Consider the following 21,258-nt stretch of genomic DNA (forward strand, 5'->3'; position numbering starts at 1 on the left):
ACAAAGGAGCTGTAACAGGCAGCTGCAGAGCTCAGTGGAGAAGCATGATGTAAGGAAAAGGGATGCGAGTCCCAAGTGGCTGATGAGAGAAATGGTGGGGCTGGGGATGTGTGGAGCAAGGTTGTGCATACTTGTCAGACCTCAAGGGACAGTATCTGCAGCCAGACCAGACCTCCTGAGGAGAGACTCTGGGTCAATATCAGTCAGAGAATACTGCTGTCACCTCTTCTCCAAACTCCAAGATGATAAAATACACTCTAATAAATCAAAAATTTATTTTTGTACGAAGCTTTTGGAAATCTTTCTCCATAACTACATTAGGAAACCTCTCTACTTAACAGTACCAGACTAGAAGAAAATTTCCAGAAGAGGCATAGTTCTTTTAGGGCTTTCTTCAATGTAATGAGCCCCATGGTGTTTTTGAGCTGAATCCTTGAAGCTCAGGTACTGAGAGGAGATTGTACAAACCTATCCAAATGCGAAAATTAGAAGAAAAACATCCTGAGTGCCTTGAAGCATTGTTGAGTCCCACTGAGGGCCGTTAGGAGCAAAGCCTTCCCAGGGACTCGTTAGAGCAGAGAATTGGAGGCCATGATGGCAGGTAGCAAAGGGAATGTTTCTCAGATGCTGAGAAAACTCTAGGTGTGCTTGGCAAAGGAGAAAGGTGAAGACCCGAGCCCCAGCCCCTGGCAAGGCAGATCCTGTCCCTCAGGCGTTGCTCAGGGCTTTTCCTGGGGCAGTGGGATGTGGGGTGGGTGATGCTGAGGGAAGGCCAATGGGGTGACAGTTCCCAGCCTTCCTGGGGATGTGCAGGGAGGCAATGAGACCCCCAGTGCCTTAGGACAACAGGTCTCCTCAGAGCCCTTGGCGGCAGAGACGCGTGCCTCAGCCAAGGACACAAAGCCTTGGGTTCTCTTGACAACTGCCAGCCTTGCCAAGGCCCTTTGCCATCTCCACCACAGCCTGTCCTACCCTGTCCCACAGCTGCTTGTGTTTCCCCGCAGGCTGCAGACACCCATCTCGCTTCCTCACCTTGCTCCCACCCTGCCATTTCCATCCAGTCACTGGTGTCTGTCTGCCCTCTCGCTCTGTTCCTTGAAACACAAAGAAATGGACTGATCTCATCTTCCTTCTGGGTGACCACACAGTGTCATTCAACACTTTGAATGACATTTCTTTGGCATGTCCAAGCTGCACTGTGCGGCGGTGTTTCTCTCTCCTGCTGTTTCCTACCTCCGAGGAAAGCTCCACCATCTCAGAAACAACCCTTCAAGGAAGCATTCCAACCCACCAGCCTTCTTGAGACCTTTCACCTGACCACCCAGAAGTAGCCTCCCCATCATCTCCCAAGGCTGCCAGCCTATCACCTTCTCGGATAGACACTCCCAGGCTGTGTGCCTGTTCAGCTTCTTGGGTAGACAAGCCAAAGCTCTAGTGTCAGCTGGTGTCCCATCACGTGCTCACGCAGAAAAGACACGACAGCCAAAATATCAGCCCCCTTCCTGCAGTGAGCCTGGGTCCTTCGGCAGAGGGGATCTCCCAGTCAAAATGCCAGCCAGGTGCCTGCTGCTGGCCTTTCATGGACACTGACCTCACAGTCCCTTTCTCAGCCACGTGCCTGCTGTTGGTCAGTGACCTCCAGAGGCATAAGTGACTTCACAGCCCCCTTCACAGCCATTGAACTCCTATGGGATTATGATTTCTCGAGGCACAACTGACCACATTATACCATACCCGACCATCACCCTCCTTCAGGCCCAGTACCTGAACTGATAAAATTAAGTCTGTTTCATTAAATTTATCAAATAGTTTTTCTACCAACAGTTTGAGTGGAGGAATGATGTTCGGAGTAGCTGCTGTATTTATACTTGTGCATTTTCTGTCTCCACTGCTTCCTTTCTACTGTTTCTTCTTCCTCTGTGTTCTGTCTTCAGAGAACTCTCCAAGGAAAAGATGCATTGAATCACAGAGGAACACAGGCTGGAAGAGACCCCTGAACACCTTTGTAGTGGGTCTGGCTGGGATGGAGTTCACTTTCCCCATGGCAGCCCACATGCTGCTGTGCTTCGGACTCGTGGCTGGAACGGTGTTGATCACTCACCAGTGTTTTGGCTATTGCTGAGCAGTGCTCCCACCATATGAAGGCTGTCTCTCCAAACCCTCCCAAAGCCTGGTGGCTCAGGGTGTGCCAGTGGCTGGGATGGTACATGGATGGGACAGCTTACCTGGATTGATCAATGGTATATTCCATACTGTATGACATCATGCTGAGCAATAAAAACTGAGAGAAAGGAGGGATGGGAGGAGATAACATTTTTTATTGAGACTTTTGTCTTCCAAAGCAGCCTCTACAAGTCCTGAATCCTTGCCTGCCCCAAGGTGGCTGGGCATTTGCTGTTTGTGGGAAGTAAAGAAAAAATCTCCTTTGGTTTTGCTTTGCTTCTGTGTGTGGACTTTGCTCTTTAAATGCTTTTGTTTTCTGTTCTTTTTTTTCCTTCACATAAATCTTCCTTTATGTTAACCCATGACTTTTTTCACCTGATTTTCTCACTCTGTGCTTCTGAGAAGACATAGCAAGAGAATGGCTTGGTGGGCACCTGCTGGCCAGCTAAGTGCAACCCATCACAGTCATCTTGCCCAACTCTCCTGCTCAAGGCAGTGTTACCTAGATGAGATTCCTCAAGGGCTCCCCATACATTGGCATCATCCACAACGGGGCTGAAAGTGCATTTCCTCCCATCATACAGACAGATACTGAAAATATTCCACAGTGGTGGTCAAGGACTAGTGACTGAGGGAGGTTACTAGTAACTGGCTGCCAGGAGCACTTTGTACCATAGATGACATTTGACTTCCATTGTTCAGCAAACTTCCCACCCACCACAACATCCACTTCTTCAGCCCAACTGTCAACACACTGGCTCTAAGGAAACTACAGGAAACGTTGCCAAAGGCCTTCCTAAAATCTGAGCACAAAACATCCCCTTCTTATCCCTTTCACAAATGTTCTGTAATACCTTGCTTGTCCTTCAAATGGCTGGAGATGTTGGACTGAGGACCTGCCATATGGCTTTCCACGGTGAGGCTGACCAGGCTGTAATTCTCTTCTCCTCCTTCCTGCCCTGGTTGAAGACCCATTTCACATCTGCCTTTTCCAAGTTCCCAGGAACCTCTCTTAGGGCTCTGACCTGTTCTAGGTGTTTGACAGAGGTCTCACAATGACACTGGCCAGCCTTCTCAAAATCCCTGGCATCAAAAGCCATCTCCATACCCTACACTTCCAGAGGAATTCCCAGGACACAACACATGCCTGTGCCTATGCTTGGGGCCTGCTGAGAAGAGAGCCAGAAGTGAATTCTTCCTACAGGCTCAGAAACCAAATAGGCTGTCTGTGCAGCCCCCAGCATTCCTGAGTGGTTTTCTAAGTGATCCCCTGACCTGTAACTTTCAGGTCATCGGGTTGTAGATGAGGGGACAGAGCAGGGGCGAGGATGGTGTAGAAAAAGGTCTTTGTCAAACTCTCTTTCAGTAGGGTTGTTCTGGGCATCACACAGGCAAGGATGAGGGATGCTGTAGAAAGGAGTGACACTAGTGAGGTGAGAGGAGCAGGTGGAGAAGACTTTCTGCCTGCCCAGACTGGGCGGGAGAGCTGCCACCTTGTGGCAGCTCTGATGCACCCATAGGATGCCAGCTTGAACAGGAAGAGACTGGATCTCAAAAGCAAGTTGTGAAATCAAAGATCAAGAGTGTCATGGTGTCACTGCAGGAGAGTTCCAGCAGTGGGGCAAAATCACAGAAGAACTGATCTGCTACACGGGGGCCTCAAATTGTATCTGGGTCAAGAACAAAATAATGAGTGTAGGTGACAGAAATCCCCTTAGCAAGGTGCAATTGCTTTCTGGAGACAGCCCTTGCAGCTCACAAGTCTTGCAGAGAGCAAGGTCATGCAGACATCCAAGTACTCGTAGGATGTTGCCACCAGCAAGAAACATTCCATACATGCAACAAATGCAGGAAAGGGCACTAACATTGTTGTGAGCAGACACTGTGTCATCCCTACCATCAGGGGACAGTCAGAGTGCTGGAGCTGTAGCAGGTTTCCAAGATTCCCAGCAGCAGCCCCATGATGAGAGTGTTCTCATCCACAGTCATGGGGCAGGGCATGAGAGAGGAGGAAGAGATTTTTCTCAAGGTTGGGGGATTCCCCATTCCCATTATGGAAACTCCTTTGATGATGTGCGATTGTCATAGCCCCCCCTTATCCATGGGAAGTTTTAGGTCTTCCTGCCCCCTGTCTCCTGGTAGGACACCTATGAGTAAGAGCATTTGTTTCTCTGTCAGGTGCTTACAGAAATTGTCAAGGAAGTTCAGAGGGGGGAAATATGCAGGGGTGTGAGCCTCTGACTGCATTCCTACCTAGAGAGGTGTGCTCTGTGCTTTGTGAAAATAAAGAAATGCTGTCTTCTACAGGGCAATGCTGCTCATGCTTGCAGAACCTTTTCTGACTGCATTGGTGAGATGTTCTGCAGATGTGTTTCTTTCTAATAAAAGGGATGAGCCCTAAAGACAAGGGAGGGTGACACAGTGCACAGGGACATTTGCAATGAAGCTTACAAGGCAGGTGAGAGAAATATTCTTGGAATGGTGGGGGTTGTTCCTGGAGTCACTCCCACGAATGTCAGGGCTCTGACAGGGCTGTTCAGCGACACAAGTGCTTCCCTGCACAGCAGAGGCAGAGGCAGGGCACTGCAGCAAGTGTAGTGTCTCCCTGGCTTCCTCCTGCCACTCGCAGAGGCACCTCAACCCTGTGGTGTGCCGCCCTGGTCTGCACGCATCTGAGATTCCCCATGGCATGAGGAATGGCAACGTGGACCTCAGTTCAAGGAACTACATGACAGTGACACATTCAGGAGGTTTCCCAGGGTAAGTTACAGGTTAAAGTGAAGTGACCTGAAGACACGATCTGTCCCAGAAGACTTCATGGCCTTCATGGCCACCTCTAGGCATAGCTGATGGCATTTGTGCTCACTCGGGTTCGTCTCTCCACTAGCAGACAGTGTGCATGGTTGTGTCTTGACCATGCAACACAAACCTGATCTTCTGACTGTCGTTTTGTGTCCCTGCATGGAGAGCTAAAGAAACTCTCCAAGATGTAGTGAGAAACCAGTGCTGGAAATTCTTGTTGTTAATGGCTGGTAAAGGACAACTACCCTGGGGGATCCTGCCCAGGGTGTCCAGTGAACACAGGCACAGACCAGACACTTCTCCGCTGGTCCTTCAGGTCTCTCTCAGGAAAGTTGTCTGTGTGAGGACACTGCTGTGTCCACCCAGACTTCCCACTCACACAGTTCAGCTCTTTACTATGTTTTCCTCTCCAGGGGGCTTTCCTGGGCATGTTCTTGAGAACACTGTTAGAAAGAGTTCTAAGCCTTCAGGCACTGCCTTGAGGAAATCCCCTTTCACTCCGGCAGGATTGTGACCAAGCTGCAGTAGCGCCTAGGCCTTACAGTACACAGCTGCTCAGAAGGAGTTTTGGGGGATGGAAAGAGAGCAGCTCAGGAAAGACCAAGTGCTGGTGCTCCCTGGCACTGCTGCTTTGCTGGGACTCTTTTCCCCTGCCCCTTTAGAGATGCCCCTGCAGCTCCAGAGAAAGTCTTGGAAGAAGGATCTTGCACAAACAAGTAACTGCAGGGTCCGTTATTGTCTTTAAGCATAACGAGAACATGGCTCTTCATTTACACAGTCTCTGGGTTACACAAAACATGTAGATAATGAAACAGCATTAGCAGGAATTATGGCAATTCTTTGTAGAGGACAACAACAAAACCAAGAAACTGAAGAAAATAAATTAAAACAAACAAAACAATGACCAAAGGCAGCCTGATCCTGCAGTGTATTACAATGCGAGAAATATGCAGAAGACAGGAAGTGTATTGCTTCTTAGGAACATCCAGTCACCAGTTTCCACACTGCATCCTTCAGCTCCTGGTTTCTCATGCTGTAAATTAGGGGGTTCACTACTGGAGGTACCACTGAGTAAAGAACAGCCACCACCAGATCAAGAAATGGAGAGGAGATGGAGGGGGGCTTCAGGTACGCAAACATGGCAGTGCTGAGAAACTGGGAGACCACAGCCAGGTGAGGGAGGCACGTGGAAAAGGCTTTGTGCACTCCCTGCTCAGAGGGGATCCTCAGCACGGCCCTGAAAATCTGCACATAGGACAGCACAATGAAAACAAAACAGCCAAAAGTTAAACAGGCACTAAGCACAAGGACCACAACTTCCCTGAGGTAGGATTGTGAGCAGGAGAGCTTGAGGATCTGAGGGATTTCACAGAAGAACTGATTTATGACATTGCCTTGGCAGAGTGGTAGTAAAAATGTATTGGCAGTGTGCAGCACGGCATAGAGAAACCCACTGCCCCAGGCAGCTGCTGTCATATGGACACAAGCTCTGCTGCCCAGGAGGGTCCCATAGTGCAGGGGTTTGCAGATGGCAATGTAGCGGTCATAGGCCATGACAGTGAGGAGGAATAACTCTACTGAAATGAAGAAGGCAAACAGAAAGACTTGAGCTGCACATCCTGTGTAGGAGATGGCCCTGGTGTCCCAGAGGGAATTGGTCATGGCTCTGGGGAGAGTGGTGGAGATGGAGCCAAGGTCGAGGAGGGAGAGGTTGAGGAGGAAGAAGTACATGGGAGTGTGGAGACGGTGGTCACAGGCTATGGCGATGATGATGAGTCCATTGCCCAGGATGGCAGACAGGTAGATGCCCAGGAAGAGCCAGAAGTGCAAGAGCTGCAGCTCCCGTGTGTCTGCGAATGCCAGGAGGAGGAAGTTGGTGATGGAGCTACTGTTGGACATTTGCTTTCTCAGTGCATGGGATCCTTTTCTGAGAGGGTGAATCAATGAAGTGTCAGGAGGGACTTCTCAGGGGAAAATCAAAGCCTTTCTTCTAGACCCTCACCCCGTTACATGCACACCAAATTTTTTTTCCAGGATCCCTTCCTTCAGCTCTGTGGCTGTAGGTCTACTTGGTTTTTGCTGAGAGTACCACAAGGAGCAGGACCTCTCCCCACTGGCTGCCCAGAAGTTAGCCCTGCTCTGCAGCAGTGGATTCATGGGAACGGTAAGGTCAGAGGCCAGAGCAGGTTTTCAACTTTGTTAGAGGAACCTGCTGTTACTGCAGAAGGGCTTTTCAGCATCTGCACCGGCAGTGCTGAAGAACGAGGAAAACATAACTAGTTTTGAGAGGTTTGGGGTTTTTGCTGCTTCCCTCATGTAAACTTGGAGAGCGTGTTTGGACGTGAGAAACCCTCAGTAATTCTGCTGCAGAAAAGAAGCAGTCTTATGAGGCAAAAGGACTGCCCATATCTTAGTGCAGAGATAGGGGAGCTGTTCTGTCCCTCTGTCTTCTTCTGAACTGCCCTTGGCTTGCACCTTCCTGAGATGGAGACACTACTGAGAAGAGAGACCACTAAATGTCACAATCTTTGTGTAGATCTCAGCGGTAGATCTCAGTATCATTAAATGAAAATTGACTTCATCCACAGACCCACAGGCTGCATTGCCCACAGCCCCACAAGTTAGAAGGAAGGTGGGACAATTGTTCCCATGGACACATCTGCATGAATGGAGAAACAAGATCAGAGTTCAACTCTGTAGTCGAAACTCCCATCCCCAGAGAGTGTGACAGCAACAAAAAGACAAATTTAAAAGAGACAAGAGGAGAAACAAGGAAGACTATAGTGAGGATCTGGCTGAGAGAAGCAAGGGGAGAGGTAGAGGAGAGAGAGGAAGGGTGTTGCTCAGGGAAGGCATCTGCACTGCAGGCCGTGGCCAGGAGGTGCCCATATCTCCCCTGCAACAGGATTTCCATGAGCAGTTTTCTCCCTTCCTGCCCATCTCCACTGTCTGGAGCCGCCCCTGCTAGGAGCTCTTGCTCTGGCCCCACTTCTCTTCCCTGCCAGTGCTCACAGACCCCAGCCCAGCTCCTATGTGCCCAGCTCTGCCCTGCAGCCTCTCCGTGAGTGCAGGGACTAAAGGGCAGCTCACACAAACCCTGATGAAACTGGCAAGGGGATACTGGTGCTGTCTGTGGTCCCCAGAGCTGGAAAGTGAAAACGCAGACTCAGGAAAGCTTCTCATCTCTACAGTCATCCCTCTTTTTACTTTCCAAACAAAAAATCCCCTTGGAAATGTCTGAGTGCCCACCCAGAAAGCCAAGAGAAACCTCAGCAGACAGACACCTTCCCTATCAGGGAGCTCTGTCTTGAATAGTTCCCTTGGAAATGCCATGGGGGTGATCTGGAGCTGTGAGAAGCCCTGACCCATGAAGCAGAAGGACCGTGCCCTTCCAAGTGTCGCTTCTTCCACCCACAGCTTCTCCGTGAGCTCCTTGGGCAGTATGAGTGCTGACCCTGGCAGGCAGTAGAGTCCCTGCCCCAGCACATAGTCCCTGGGGTGCAGAGACCCTGCTCCGATGGACAGCTTGCCATCCTTGGGATAAGGCAGCTGTCATGGCCTGTCCCTCTGAGGGTGCAGCAGGCAGTCCCTGTTTCGCAGCACATCTTCATCTTCTACAACAGAGAAATGGTGATATTCCTCATGGTGCATCCCATGGCCTGTGGGGTGTGCCAGCTTTAGCAGATCTTTCCACAAACTGCAGATACATTGTCCTTCATGCAGAGACTTACCGTGTCAGTGGCTGAAAAGGTCTCTCCCCCAGTGAGCTCTCAGCATCCTCCCACCCCAGACTGCCTGTAATCTATCTCTGCCTTGCTCCTCTCCCCTCGTTGCCTGCAGGCAGTGTCCTCAGCCCTGATGTCCTTTGCAGAGGAGCTGGTCCTGGGCAGAGCTGTCTCTCTGCAGTGCTGCCCACTTGCCATGAGCTCCGTCCGTCCCAGAAGCTCAGCCTCAGCTCAGCAGCACAGGACAAGCTCAATGTGTCTTTGGTTCTTCCCACTCTGTGCTCACTTGAGGTGTCTTTCTGTCTCCAGGGGAACCTGCTGTGAAAAAGGATGAAGTCATCACTGGTGATTCATCAGCTAGGGAGATACTCTTCTTTTCTATAGTATGATTTCTTCTCTCAGAGAAAGAGCTAGAAATAAGAATCAACTAGCCCTGTCCCATCATTAGTCAGGAAAAACAGAAAGTGGCAGCGAGGGATCTCCTTTACCCCTAATGAAGGAAGGGATTCAGCATAGTTATTCAAGGCATCTCATCCTGGGTTTGAAGTCCTGGGACTAGAAGAGGAATCAGCTCCCTCTCATGTACAACACAAACCCACAGCATGTGGGATTTATCTTGCCTCAGTTCAGACAGCATTAAACAGGCTTCTGCATGGGAGCTCCATGGCTCAGCTCCCTTGCTAGTTATTGGAGGTGGAGGGCAGGAGGAAGATGTTCAGACATAGACACCTGGTGACATGTTTGGTACCAGAGGTGACCAAGATGCGTGCTGGTAACTGCAAGCTCCACTGGAGCAGTTCATAGAGACAGGGCATTGTCTGAGGGCACCTTCCTGGAGGCTGCTGGGAAATGCCTTTGGCCAGCTTAAAAGACAGAAGGTGCTAACATTTAAGACAGCAGAACTTGTAAATATTCCTTATGTTCATGACTTCCTGTGGAAGTAATCAGTTAATGAAATGGAGTCCCGAGTGTTCTGGTTTTGGCTGCCGCCGGCAACAAAAGCACCACGCAGCCGCCCTCCCCCTGCCGGGGTGAGGAGGAGAATGGAAAGAAACAGGCAGAAAACCGGTGGGTCGGGATAAGGGCAGTTTAACAGAACAGCAAACAGAGGGAACAGCAACAACAACGATACAGATAAGGGGAGTACACAAAACAAACCAGCAGAACAGAACTGCTCTCTCAGACTGAACCGTGGCTGTGCCCTCCCGAGCAGCGAGAATGAGTTCCCGCCGCCCAGCTCCCCCTCACCGGAACCCAGCATGACGGCACATGGTATGGAATACCCTTCTCTGTTTGGCCAGGTTGGGTCAGCCCGCCTGGCTGTGCCCCTTCCTGGAGTCCGGTGAAAATTAACCCTGTCCTGGCCGAACCCAGAAAATTATTCACCCCTTATTCCAATACCATCTACGTCATGCCCAGGTCCCCCATTGTTCAGTTGATCACCACCACTTCTCCTGTCTCCAGATATCATTCCCTTAGTCTATGGATCATCCCTCTAAAGTGTCCGTTGAGTTCATTTAATTCATGACTTCAGTCTCCATCTGTCTTAATGGTCTTCCGTGGCAGATGTGATGTGTGGTGATGGGCGGTTACTTGCTGCATCTGGAGCTCACGGCTGATGTATCTGGTGCGGCCCGTGCCCACAGTCTGCAGGTTGGAGACGTCGATCTCGATGAAGTTGCTGGGTGCCAGTTGTTGAAAACCCGGTCCAGTCCCATCATCGCTGTGCTCTGCTACATTTCATCAAAAAGTCCATCGTTCTTTAATCTGGACGATTCTTACTACGCTACTGCTGGTACAACACATAACAATTAAAACAGTGATAACAGACAGTGAGAGGGTTATTTAACAACTAACTTTATACAATTTATTTATTTATGGACTATTCTCACCCAAAATCAAATCCCCATGAGGTACACATCGGACTTCCCCATCCTTCCGCATTACCCACCAGGTACACCCAGGTCCTTGAGCAAAAGCAATCCCGCGGACGGGCTTGCCTTTGTCCGAGGCAGGACTAACCCAGACGATCTTCACTAACATGTTCGCATGTGCAATACAGGAACTTTATCCCCTTCTACGGGGCGCAGAAGTTTTGACTGGGCAGGACCAGCCTGGTTGGTGGATCCTTTGGTGTTAACCAGCGAGGTGGCCTTTGCTAAATGAGTATCCCAGTTTCTGAAAGTTCCACCCATTGCCCTCAAAGTGGTTTTTAGCAGCCCATTGTAACGTTCGATCTTTCCAGAGGCTGGTGCATGGTAGGGGATGTGATACACCCACTCAATACTGTGTCTTTGGCCCAGGTGTCTATGAGGCTGTGGCGAAAATGAGTTCTGTTGTCTGACTCAGTTCTTTCGGGAGTGCCATGTCGCCACAGGACTTGTTTTTCAAGGCCCAGGATGGTATTCCGGGCAGTGGCATGTGGCACAGGGTAGGTTTCCAGCCATCCGGTGGTGGCCTCCACCATTGTGAGCACATGGTGCTTGCCTTGGGGAGTTTGTGGCAGTGTGATGTAGTCAATCTGCCAAGCCTCCCCATATTGATATTTTAACCATCGTCCTCCAGACCACTGAGGCTTCACCCGCTTGGCTTGCTTGATTGCAGCGCATGTTTCACATTCATGGATAACCTGTGCGATGGTGTCCATGGTCAAGTCCACCCCTCGGTCACGAGCCCATCGGTATGTCGCGTCTCTTCCTTGGTGGCCCGAGGTGTCATGGGCCCACCGACCTATAAACAGTTCACCCTTATGTTGCCAGTCCAGATCCACCTGAGCCACTTCAATCTTAGCAGCCTGATCTACCTGGTGGTTGTTTTGATGTTCTTCAGTGGCCCGACTCTTAGGGACGTGGGCGTCCACGTGACGGACTTTTACAACCAACTGCTCCAGACAGGCAGCAATATCTTGCCACCATGGGGCAGCCCAGATAGATTTGCCTCTGCGCTGCCAGTTGTTCTTCTTCCATTGCTGCAGCCACCCCCACAAGGCATTGGCCACCATCCAAGAGTCGGTGTAAAGATAGAGCACTGGCCACTTCTCTCGACTGGCAATGTCTAAAGCCAGCTGGATGGCTTTCACCTCTGCAAACTGGCTAGATTCACCTTCTCCCTCGGCAGTTTCTGCGACTTGTCGTGTAGGGCTCCATACAGCAGCCTTCCACCTCCGCTGCTTCCCCACAATGCGACAGGACCCATCCGTGAACAGGGCATACTGTTTCTTATCTTCTGGCAGCTGGTTATACAGTGGGGCCTCTTCAGCACGTGTCACCTCCTCCTCTGGCGATGCTCCAAAATCTTTGCCTTCTGGCCAGTCCATGATTACCTCCAGAATTCCTGGGCGACTGGGGTTTCCCATTCGGGCGCACTGGGTGATCAGCGCCACTTACTCCACGTAGCATCGGTGGCATGATGCGTAGAGGGGACCCTCTCTTTGAACATCCAGCCCAGGACCAGCAATCGTGGAGCCAGGAGGAGCTGTGCTTCAGTGCCGACCACTTCTGAAGCAGCTCCAACGCCTTCATATGCTGCCAGAATCTCTTTTTCAGTGGGAGTAGAGGGGGCCTCACATCCTTTGTATCCCCAGCTCCAAAAGCCCAGGGGTCGACCTTGAGTCTCCCCTGGTGCTTTCTGCCAGAGACTCCAGCTTGGGCCATTCTCCCCGGCTGTGGTGTAGAGCACGTTTTTAACATCTTGCTCTGACCGGACTGGACCAAGGGCTATGGCATGAACTATCTCCCGTTTAATCTGTTCAAATGCCTGTCGTTGCTCAGGGCCCCATTCAAAATCATTCTTCTTCCGGGTCACGTGGTACAGAGGACTTACAATCTGGCTGTAATTTGGGATGTGCATCCTCCAAAAACCCACAACACCCAGGAAGGCCTGTGCTTCCTTGTTGCTGGTTGGTGGAGACATAGCTGCTATTTGGTTGATGACATCCATCGGGATCTGACGGCGCCCATCCTGCCATTTTATTCCCAAAATCTGGATCTCTTACGCAGGTCCCTTGACTTCACTTCATGGCGAAACCTGTTTCAGAAGGATCTGAACTATTTTCTCCCCTTTCTCAAAAACCTCCTCCGCTGTGTCACCCCATATAATGATGTCATCGATGTACTGCAGATGTTCTGGATCTTCACCCTTTTCCAGTGCAGTCTGGATTAGTCCATGGCAAATGGTGGGTCTGTGTTTCCACCTGACCCTGGGGCAGTCGATTCCAGGTGTACTGGATGCCCCTCCAGGTGAAAGCAAACTGTGGCCTGCACTCTGCTGCCAAAGGGATGGAGAAGAATGCATTAGCAATGTCAATTGTAGCATACCACTTGGCTGCCTTTGACTCCAGCTGATATTGAAGTTCTAGCGTGTCTGGCACGGCAGCACTCAGCGGTGGTGTGACTTCATTCAGGCCACGGTAGTCTATTGTCAGTCTCCACTCTCCAGCAGATTTTCTCACTGGCCATATGGGACTATTAAAGGGTGAGCGAGTTTTGCTGATCACTCCTTGACTCTCCAGTTGACGGATCAGCTGATGAATGGGGAGAAGGGAGTCTCGGTTGGTACGATACTGTCGCCGGTGCACCGTTGTGATCACAATTGGCACCTGTTGTTCTTCAGCCCTCAGCAACCCCACAATGGAAGGATCCTCTGAGAGACCAGGAAAAATGGACAGCTGTTGAATTTCTTCCGTCTCCAAAGCAGCTATGCCAAAAGCCCACCGATACCCCCTTGGGTCCTTGAAATACCCTCTCCTAAGATAGTCTATCCCAAGGATGCACGGAGCCTCGGGGCCAGTTACAATGGGGTGCTTCTGCCACTCCTGCCCAGGGAGGCTCACTTCAGCCTCCAGTACACTCAGCTCTTGGGACCCCCCTGTCACTCCCAAAATGCAAATGGACTCTGACCCTTTGAACTCTGATGGCATTAAAGTACACTGTGCACCAGTGTCCACTAGAGCTTTCTACTCTTGTGGATCTGACGTGCCAGGCCACCTAATCCACACCGTCCAATAAACGTGGTTGTCCCTTTCCTCCACCTGGCTGGAGGCAGGGCCCCTCTAATCCTGGTCAGAGAATTTGCTGCTCACCTGCTGTAAGAATGACTTGGAGGTTCCTTCCAGAGGATCGGAATCAAGATCAAACTGTCTACCTGGTCTGGAGAGCTGACTGCTGGAAATTGGAGTGGCATTTTTCCTAACAGAATCTCCTTTTGCGTTTTTTTTACCTCGCAACTCACTCACTCGTGGCTCTAGACTTGAGGTTGGTTTTCCATCCCACTTCCTCATGTCCTCTCCGTGGCCATGCAGGTAGAACCACAGAGTACCCCGTGGTGTGTAGCCTCTGTATTCTCACTCCTGAGCAGAGGAACGCTTGCCCCTAATAGCTGCGACACTGGCCCGTACAGGTGGGGAGTAGGACATGTTCTCTTTGATTTGCCGCACCTCCCGGGCCAGTTTCTCCACAGCTGAGACAAGGGAGGAAGAGAGACTTTCCTCATATTGCCGGAGTCTGACAGCCACCTCATCCACTCTTGGTGCTTCTTTACCTTTCCAGTTTACAACTGCCAGTGAGTTGACATGTGAGGAGGGTGCACTCCGCACAGACTTCCTTTACATAGATGGTGTGCGCTGGACTTCATCTGGGTCTGTGGGTAACTGCTCATCGTCTGGTTCATAGTAAACCAGCTCCCGCACAGCTAATTCCCTCAAGTACTGAATACCCCTTTCCACATTGGTCCACTTGCCAGGATAACATACAAAATCGTCACTGAAGGGGTACCTCTCCCTCACACCTGACAGAAGTCTCCTGCAAAGGCTGAGGACTTGCTCCTTTTTCCCAATGGCCTTGTCAATGCCCCCATCCCTGGCCAGGGATCCCAGCTGCTTGGCTTCCTTGCCCTCTTATTCCAAGCTGCTGGCCCCGTTATCTCAGCACCGCAGCAGCCAGGTGACAATGTGCTCGCCTGGGTGGCGGCTGAAGTCTTTCCACATGTCTGGCAGCTCGTTAAGGGACAGGGACCGGGTGATGATCTCTGTCTCTATCTCCCGCGATGACCCTGGCTCATCGTCATCCCTCCCGGAGCGATCTGCTCTCTTTGCGTCTGTCTTTAGTTTCACAGGGGCGACTGCTACTGGCACAGGTTGGCCATTGGGCTCAGCCGCGATGCCTGCAGCTGGAGCTGGGGCTGGAGCAGCTGCCGTGCCTGCTGGGGAAACTGAGGCAGATGCTGCAGCTGTGGCAGCAGCAGCGGTGGTGCCGGTCTTGGGGGCTGTGACTGCCTGCTGGGCTGGAGGGGCTGCAGGGCCGGCTGGGGGGGCAGCGCCAGCCGCAGCGTCTGCCGCCTCACTTCACCTCATTTCCCCTTTAAGGCACGGAATCAGGTTGAACAGGGCTCGGTAGGCGTGGGCAGACCCCAGCACGTTGTGGTGATTTGTGTCTCTCTGGAGTTCCCAGGGTGGAAGCACACTTTTTGCAGATATTTTACAAGAATTTCCGCATCCTGCACTTGCTCAGGGGTGAGTTTAAAAGACACCGGTGATGCCCACTGCCCCAGACACCTGCCTATGCTGTCCAACACACCCAGCCACTCACAGCTATCCAGCCCCAGGGCAGGTCTCTGCACGATGTTCTTAACTACTTGTTTAGCCCTAGACAAAACCTGCAACCCATTCAGGAGGCAGAACAATAGAAACACACTGACCTGAGCATCCCACGTGTACTCGAAATTCTCAAAAGCCGTTAGGAACAACCTGAAGGACAGAGTGGGGGCAAAAGAGTGGGGGAAGGTATCCCCTCCGGTTTTCCCCACAGGCTGGGTTCGATTATTCACAAATTCTAAGACATAGGATCCGAGGTATGGAAATGACCGCAGTGCCGCATGCAAATACAAGCCTAATTTCATGCACAGTGATGTTATCATGTCATAAGTCGACATCGTACAGTACAGGAAAATCATAATCCTGATCCTTTTCCCCGAGGTAATGAACATCACCACAGGGAACAAGTACAGCAAGTACGGATTCAGAAACCAGAACCATCTGATCAAAAACAGAAACATTTTTACCGGCGACTGTTTAGCTAACACAGTAAATACGTACAACAAATTATAACAAAATCTAAGAAAGCTGTTTTAACACCCGCTGCTCAACCCTGCCGTTATCCCCGCCCCACACTTGGGCGCCAAATTTAATGTTCTGGTTTGGCTGCAGCCGGCAACAAAAGCGCCACGCGGCCGCCCCTCCCCCTGCTGCAGTGCGGAGGAGAATGGAAAGAAACAGGCAGAAACTGGTGGGTCGGGATAAGGGCAGTTTAACAGAACAGCAAACAGAGGGAACAGCAACAACAAAGATACAGATAAGGAGAAAACACAACACGAACCGCATGACCCAGAGAGCCACTCTCCTGAACTGAACCAGCGCCCGTGCTCCCGAGCCACGAGTGAGTTCCCGCTGCGCCGCCACTCCCCCACTGGAACCCAGCATGATGGCACATGGTATGGAATACCCGGCTCTGTTTGGCCAGGTTGGGGTTGGGCCAGCCCACCTGGCTGTGCCCCTTCCTGGATTCTGGTGAAAATTAACCCTGTCCTGGCCGAACCCAGGACACCCTCATATCTAAGTTCCAAACCAAACTTTTCAGGTTCGAACACGCATCTTAAGAGCCCAAAGCATCATTCTGAATGTCCAAAGTCTAATTTGGAACTTGTAAAGCATGATGTCTAGATTCCAAGGCCTTCTTTATAGTGTCCACAGGCTCTTTTTCTACACCCAACTGTCATTCCTAGTTCCAGAGGCTCCTCCAAAGGTTCCCCTATTTGCGGTGTCCAAAGCGTCCTTAGTAGCACCTAGCCTTTCCTTTTCAGTGCACAAATCTCCGTTTTAAGACAGATGTCCTCACTGATGAGTTCCAAACCTGTCTTTTATTACCCACAGCCACTTTTTTTTAGGGCCCATGGTTTCATTTTGGGTGTCCAAACACTAATTTTTAATGCAGAAAGCCTTTTTTTCAGGGTGCAAATCCACATTTCTACTATCAAAATTCTCATTTTGACTATTCAACGGCTTAGCTTTGTCTCCAAAGCCTCAACCTCAGGCTCCAAATCTACATGTTTTGGATCCAGCCCATCGCTTTAAGAGTCCCAGGTGCCTCTTGAGTGCTGTAAACCCTCCTCATGATAATCCATACCCCTCTTTTAGGGCACAGAGCCTCATTTTCAGGTCCCAGAGTGTCATTTTTAAAGTCCAGGCCCTCCTTCATCATTTCCAAGCCCTGCATTTCTAAGTTCAAGAACTCATCTTAAGGGGCACAGAGTGTATGTTTGAAGGCCCAAAGTCTGATTGTGAAGGTCCAAAGCCTCACTTTTAAAGTCCAAAACCTTCTTTATTGAGTCCAAAGTCTCCTTTTAAGGTGCCAAGGCTCCTGTGCAGCATCAAAGGTTTGCTTTCAGGGAGCAACTCCTCCTTTAAGCATCCACTCTGCCATTTGGAGGTCCCAATGTTTTATTTTAGGGTTCAAACTGCAAATTTAGGGGACAAAGCTTCCTTTGTTTTATGTCCACAGCCTCCTGTTGAGCTTCCAAAGACCTTTTTTTAGGAACCTTCTCTGCGCAGCTGCTTCTGGTGTGCCAGGTGCCTGAGGAGTTGCTATGGCAGGAACAAGGTGCTGGCTTGTGCGGGTGTTCATGGTGTCACAGGGGGGTAAAGAGGTGACAGGGCAGGAGCAGGAGATGACTTGTACAGCTGCTTCTGATGTCAAAGGTGGCTCAGGAGCTGTTCAGGTAGGAATGGACACAGGGCTTTTGCAGGTGCTTGTGATGTCAGTGGTGTCTCTGCAGCCGTGAGGGCAGGTGCATGCCCCTGTCTCCTGCAGTTTTTGATGATGTCATGGGTGGCCGAGGAGGTGACAGGGCAGAATCAGGCCCCTGTCTTGAGCAGCTGCTTGGGATGTCCTTTATGGCTGATGAGGTGATGGGACAGAAACAAACCCCTGATTTCTTCTGTTTCCCGGAAGGCCACTGTTGACTGTGTGGGCAATAGGTGCCAAGCAGGACTCCGGCATGTGACGGTGCTGGTGATGTCATAGCTGACTGAGTAGGTGGTAGGGCAGGAGTGTGTCCTGGCATATGCAGGTGTTTGTGTGGTCACAGGTGCCTGAGTTAGGGCAGGAGCAGGACCTGGCTTGGACAGCGGATTGTGATGTCACTGCTGGCTGAGTATCTCTTTGGCTATGAAAGCACTTGTGTCTTTTGCAGGTTCGCCTGAGGTCACAAATGACTGAATAGTTACTTCGGTACAAATGGACTCCAGGATCTTGTACTTCTGATTTCACAGGATCCCCAGTAGGTAACAGGGCAGGAAGAGGCAGCAGGTTTGTGCTGCTGCTTTTCTTGTCACTGATGACTGAGTAGCTGATAGGCCAGGAGCATGCACCTGCCTTTTGCAGGTTCTTGTGATGGCACTGGTGGCTGAGGAGGTGTCAGAGCAGCAGCAGGACCCTGGCTTGTGTACAAGCATGTGATATTTCTGCTACCTGCATCTGTGCTATGCTAGGAGCATGCCTCTGGCTTAGAGTCATGGATTCTATCAGTTAGGAAGGAACGCTTAAGGCCCAACAAGTCCAAATCCCTGCTCCTCACAGGAGTACCTAACATCTATATGACTAAGAGCCTCCTCCAGACCGCCTTGAACTCTGACAGGTATGGTGCTGTCACCACTTCCCTGGGGAGCCTGTTCCAGTGGCCACTGACCCTCTCAGTGAAGAACCTTTTCCTCATGTCTAATCTGAACTTCCCCTGATGCAGCTTCATTCCCTTTGATGAGGTCACTCCTCAGCTTTCTCTTCTCCAAGCTGAACAAGCCATGTGACCTTAGACGCTCTTCCCAAGTCTTGACCTCGAGAAACTTCACTCTCTTGGGTGCCCTCCTCTGGACACACTCCAATAGTTTGATGGCCTTCATGTACTGAGGCACCCAAAACTGCACCCAGTGCTTGAGGTGGGGCCACATCAGTGCAGTGCAAAGTGAGACAATCACCAGCCCTCACTGGCTGGTGATGCTGTGCTTGATGCAGCCCAGGACGCGATGGACGTTCAATCGCTGTGTCCAGATCATTTAGAAAAACAGCAAAGAGCACTGGATGCAGAACTGAGCCCTGGGGAATCCCAGTGATGACTGGATGACAGATTGATGTAACTCCATTTCCTAGAATACTTTCAGCCATTTCTCGTCCCCAAAGCCTCCTTTTGGAGGGCCAAACTGCTCTTTTTCAGGCACCAATCCTTTATTAGATTTTTCATAGGCTTGTTTTAGGGCCCACAGTTTAATTATGAGGGTCTAAATTCTTGCCAATAGAGCAGAAAGCCTCATTTTACTTTCCAAAGTTAGAATTTTAGACTCCATAGTGTTCTTCATAAGGTCCAAAAGCTCCTTTTTAGGCACCAAGCCTAATTTTTAGCTTCCAGAGCCTCCTTTTCAGAGATTAAATCCTTTCTATGAAATCCATACTCCTCATTAAGGGTTCAAAGCCTCATTTCCATTTCCAAAGCCCCATTTTTAGGGCCCAAAGTCCATTCTTAAGAGAAAACTCTCATTGGGAGGTTCTCAGCTCTCATTGTTAGGGTCCAAAGCACTCGCTAGTAGCTCAAAGCCTCCACTCAAAGCCCCCTTCTTAGTGCTGAAATCTTCATTAGTGGGGTCCAAACCTGCCTTTTTTCACCCACAGCCATTTTATAGGGCCCAGAGTTTCCTTTGAATGGGTCCAAATGCTTGTTTTTTAGGCAGAAAGCCTCTTTTAAGGCTCCAAAGCTACATTTCCAGTGTCCAGAGCCCCATTTTGACTTTCCAAAGTCTCAGCTCTGACTTTCAAAGCCTCGTTTCATGCTCCAAAGCCTCCTTTTTATAGTGAAAATGCTCAAATGTAGGTGGAAAGTTTTCTTTTTTTAAGTTCAAAGCTGCACCTTGAGTGTCCAAGCCTCCTTTTCAGACTCTCAAGCCCCATGTTTAAGATTCAGTCAGTCGTTTTCAGGGTCCATGAGGAACTGGGTGTGTCAAAACCCTCATTTTGATGATCCCAACCCCTCTTTTAGGCAACTCAGTCTCATAACCAGGTCCATAAGACTTATTTTTAGGGTCCAAAATCTCCTTCCTCAGTTCCAAGCCCTGCAATTATATGTTCAAGAACTCACCTTAAGGGCCCAGAGCATCAGTCTGAAGGCCCAAAGTCTGATTGTGAAGGTCCAAATTCTCAGTTTTTACTAGAATCCTTTATATCCTTTCTAGCCCACAAAGACTCAGTTTGAGGGCCAAACCCCTACTATTCAGGGATCAATCACAGAATCAAAGAATAGTAGGGGCTGGAAGAGACCTGAGGGAATAACATAGTTCAACACCCCTGCTGAAGCAGGGTTACCCAGAGCAGGCTGCACAGAAATACATCCAGGCAGGATTTGAATATCTCCAGAGAAGGAGACTCCACAACCCTTCTGGATAGACATTTTCAGTGTATGTAAACCTCAAAGTGAAGAAGTTCTTCCTCATGGTCAGATGGAACTTCCTGTGCTACAGTTTGTGCCTGTTGCCCCTTGTGCTGTCGCTGGGCACCACTGAAAAGAGTCTGGCCCCATCCTCCTGACACCCACTCTTCAGGTATTTATAACCATTTATAAGGTCCACTCAAAGCCTTCTCTTCTTCAGGCTGAACAAGCCCAGCTCCCTCAGACTTTCCTCACAGGACAGATGCTCCAGTCCCCTCTTCATCCTCGTAGCCCTCCGCTGGACTCTCTCCAGTAGCTCCTCATCTTTCTTGAAGTGGGGAGCCCAGAACTGGACAGAGTACGGCAGATGAGGCCTCACTAGGGCAGTGTAGAGGGGAAGGAGAACCTCCCTCGACCTGCTGGTCACACTCCTCTTAATGCACCTCCTGATCCCATTGGCCTGCTTGGCAACCAGGGCACACTGCTGGCTCATGGTCAACCTGTCGTCCACCAGCACTCCCAGATCTCTCTCCACAGAGTTGAACTCCAGCAGGTCAGCCCCAGCCTGTACAGATGCATGGGGTTGTTCCTCCCCAGGTGCAGGACCCTGCACTTACCCTTGTTGAACCTCATCAGGTTCCTCTCTGCCGAGCTCTCCAGCCTGTCCAGGTCTCACTGGATGGCAGCACAGCCTTCTGGTGTATGCACCACTCCTCCCAGTTTTGTGTCATCAGCAAACTTGCTGAGGGCACACTCTAACTCTTCATCCAGGTCATTGATGAGGAAGTTGAACTAGACTGGGCCCAGTACTGACCCCTGGGGAACACCACTAGTTACAGGCCTCCAACTAGACTTTGCATGAGATATGACAGCCCTCTGAGTTCTGCCATTCAGCCAGTTCTCAATCCACCTCACTGACCACTCATTCAGCCTACACTTCCTGAGCTTCCCTAGGAGGATGTTACGGGAGACAGTGTCAAAAGCCTTTGCTGAAGTTGAGGTAGGCAACATCCACTGCTCTCCCCTCATCTCCCTGATGCCGTGAAAAGCCAGAATTGAACACTCAATAGTCAGAGGGCTATTAAGCAGGTATTCTTTATTATGG

The 21,258-nt window shown here is 50.4% G+C and overlaps 1 protein-coding gene across 2 annotated transcripts; it reads right to left on the reverse strand.

Annotated features, from left to right (window-relative positions):
* Window positions 1-273: 273 nt before the first annotated feature.
* On the reverse strand, window positions 274-6,936 carry LOC142365054 (olfactory receptor 14C36-like). 2 transcript variants are annotated; one of them, XM_075445496.1, is made up of 2 exons: window positions 5,959-6,864; window positions 274-300 (listed from the first exon to the last, which is right to left on the reverse strand). In XM_075445496.1, the coding sequence occupies exons 1-2, from the start codon at window positions 6,862-6,864 to the stop codon at window positions 274-276; spliced, it is 933 nt and encodes a 310-aa protein (XP_075301611.1). The 2 variants fall into 2 exon arrangements, with proteins under 2 accessions (XP_075301611.1, XP_075301612.1); XM_075445497.1 differs by lacking the exon at window positions 274-300 and having other exon boundaries at window positions 5,941-6,936.
* Window positions 6,937-21,258: the final 14,322 nt, after the last annotated feature.

Source organism: Opisthocomus hoazin, chromosome 31 (genome assembly GCF_030867145.1).
Source record: "Opisthocomus hoazin isolate bOpiHoa1 chromosome 31, bOpiHoa1.hap1, whole genome shotgun sequence".
NCBI classification, from domain to species: domain Eukaryota; kingdom Metazoa; phylum Chordata; class Aves; order Opisthocomiformes; family Opisthocomidae; genus Opisthocomus; species Opisthocomus hoazin.

Coding starts and splice junctions, on each gene's coding strand:
- LOC142365054 (XM_075445496.1), bottom strand. CDS start 6,864: ATGTCCAACAGTAGCTCCATCACCAACTTCCTCCTCCTGGCATTCGCA. Junction 301..5,958: donor AGGATGCAGTGTGGAAACTG/GTGACTGGATGT, acceptor TTATGGAGAAAG/ATTTCCAAAAGCTTCGTACA.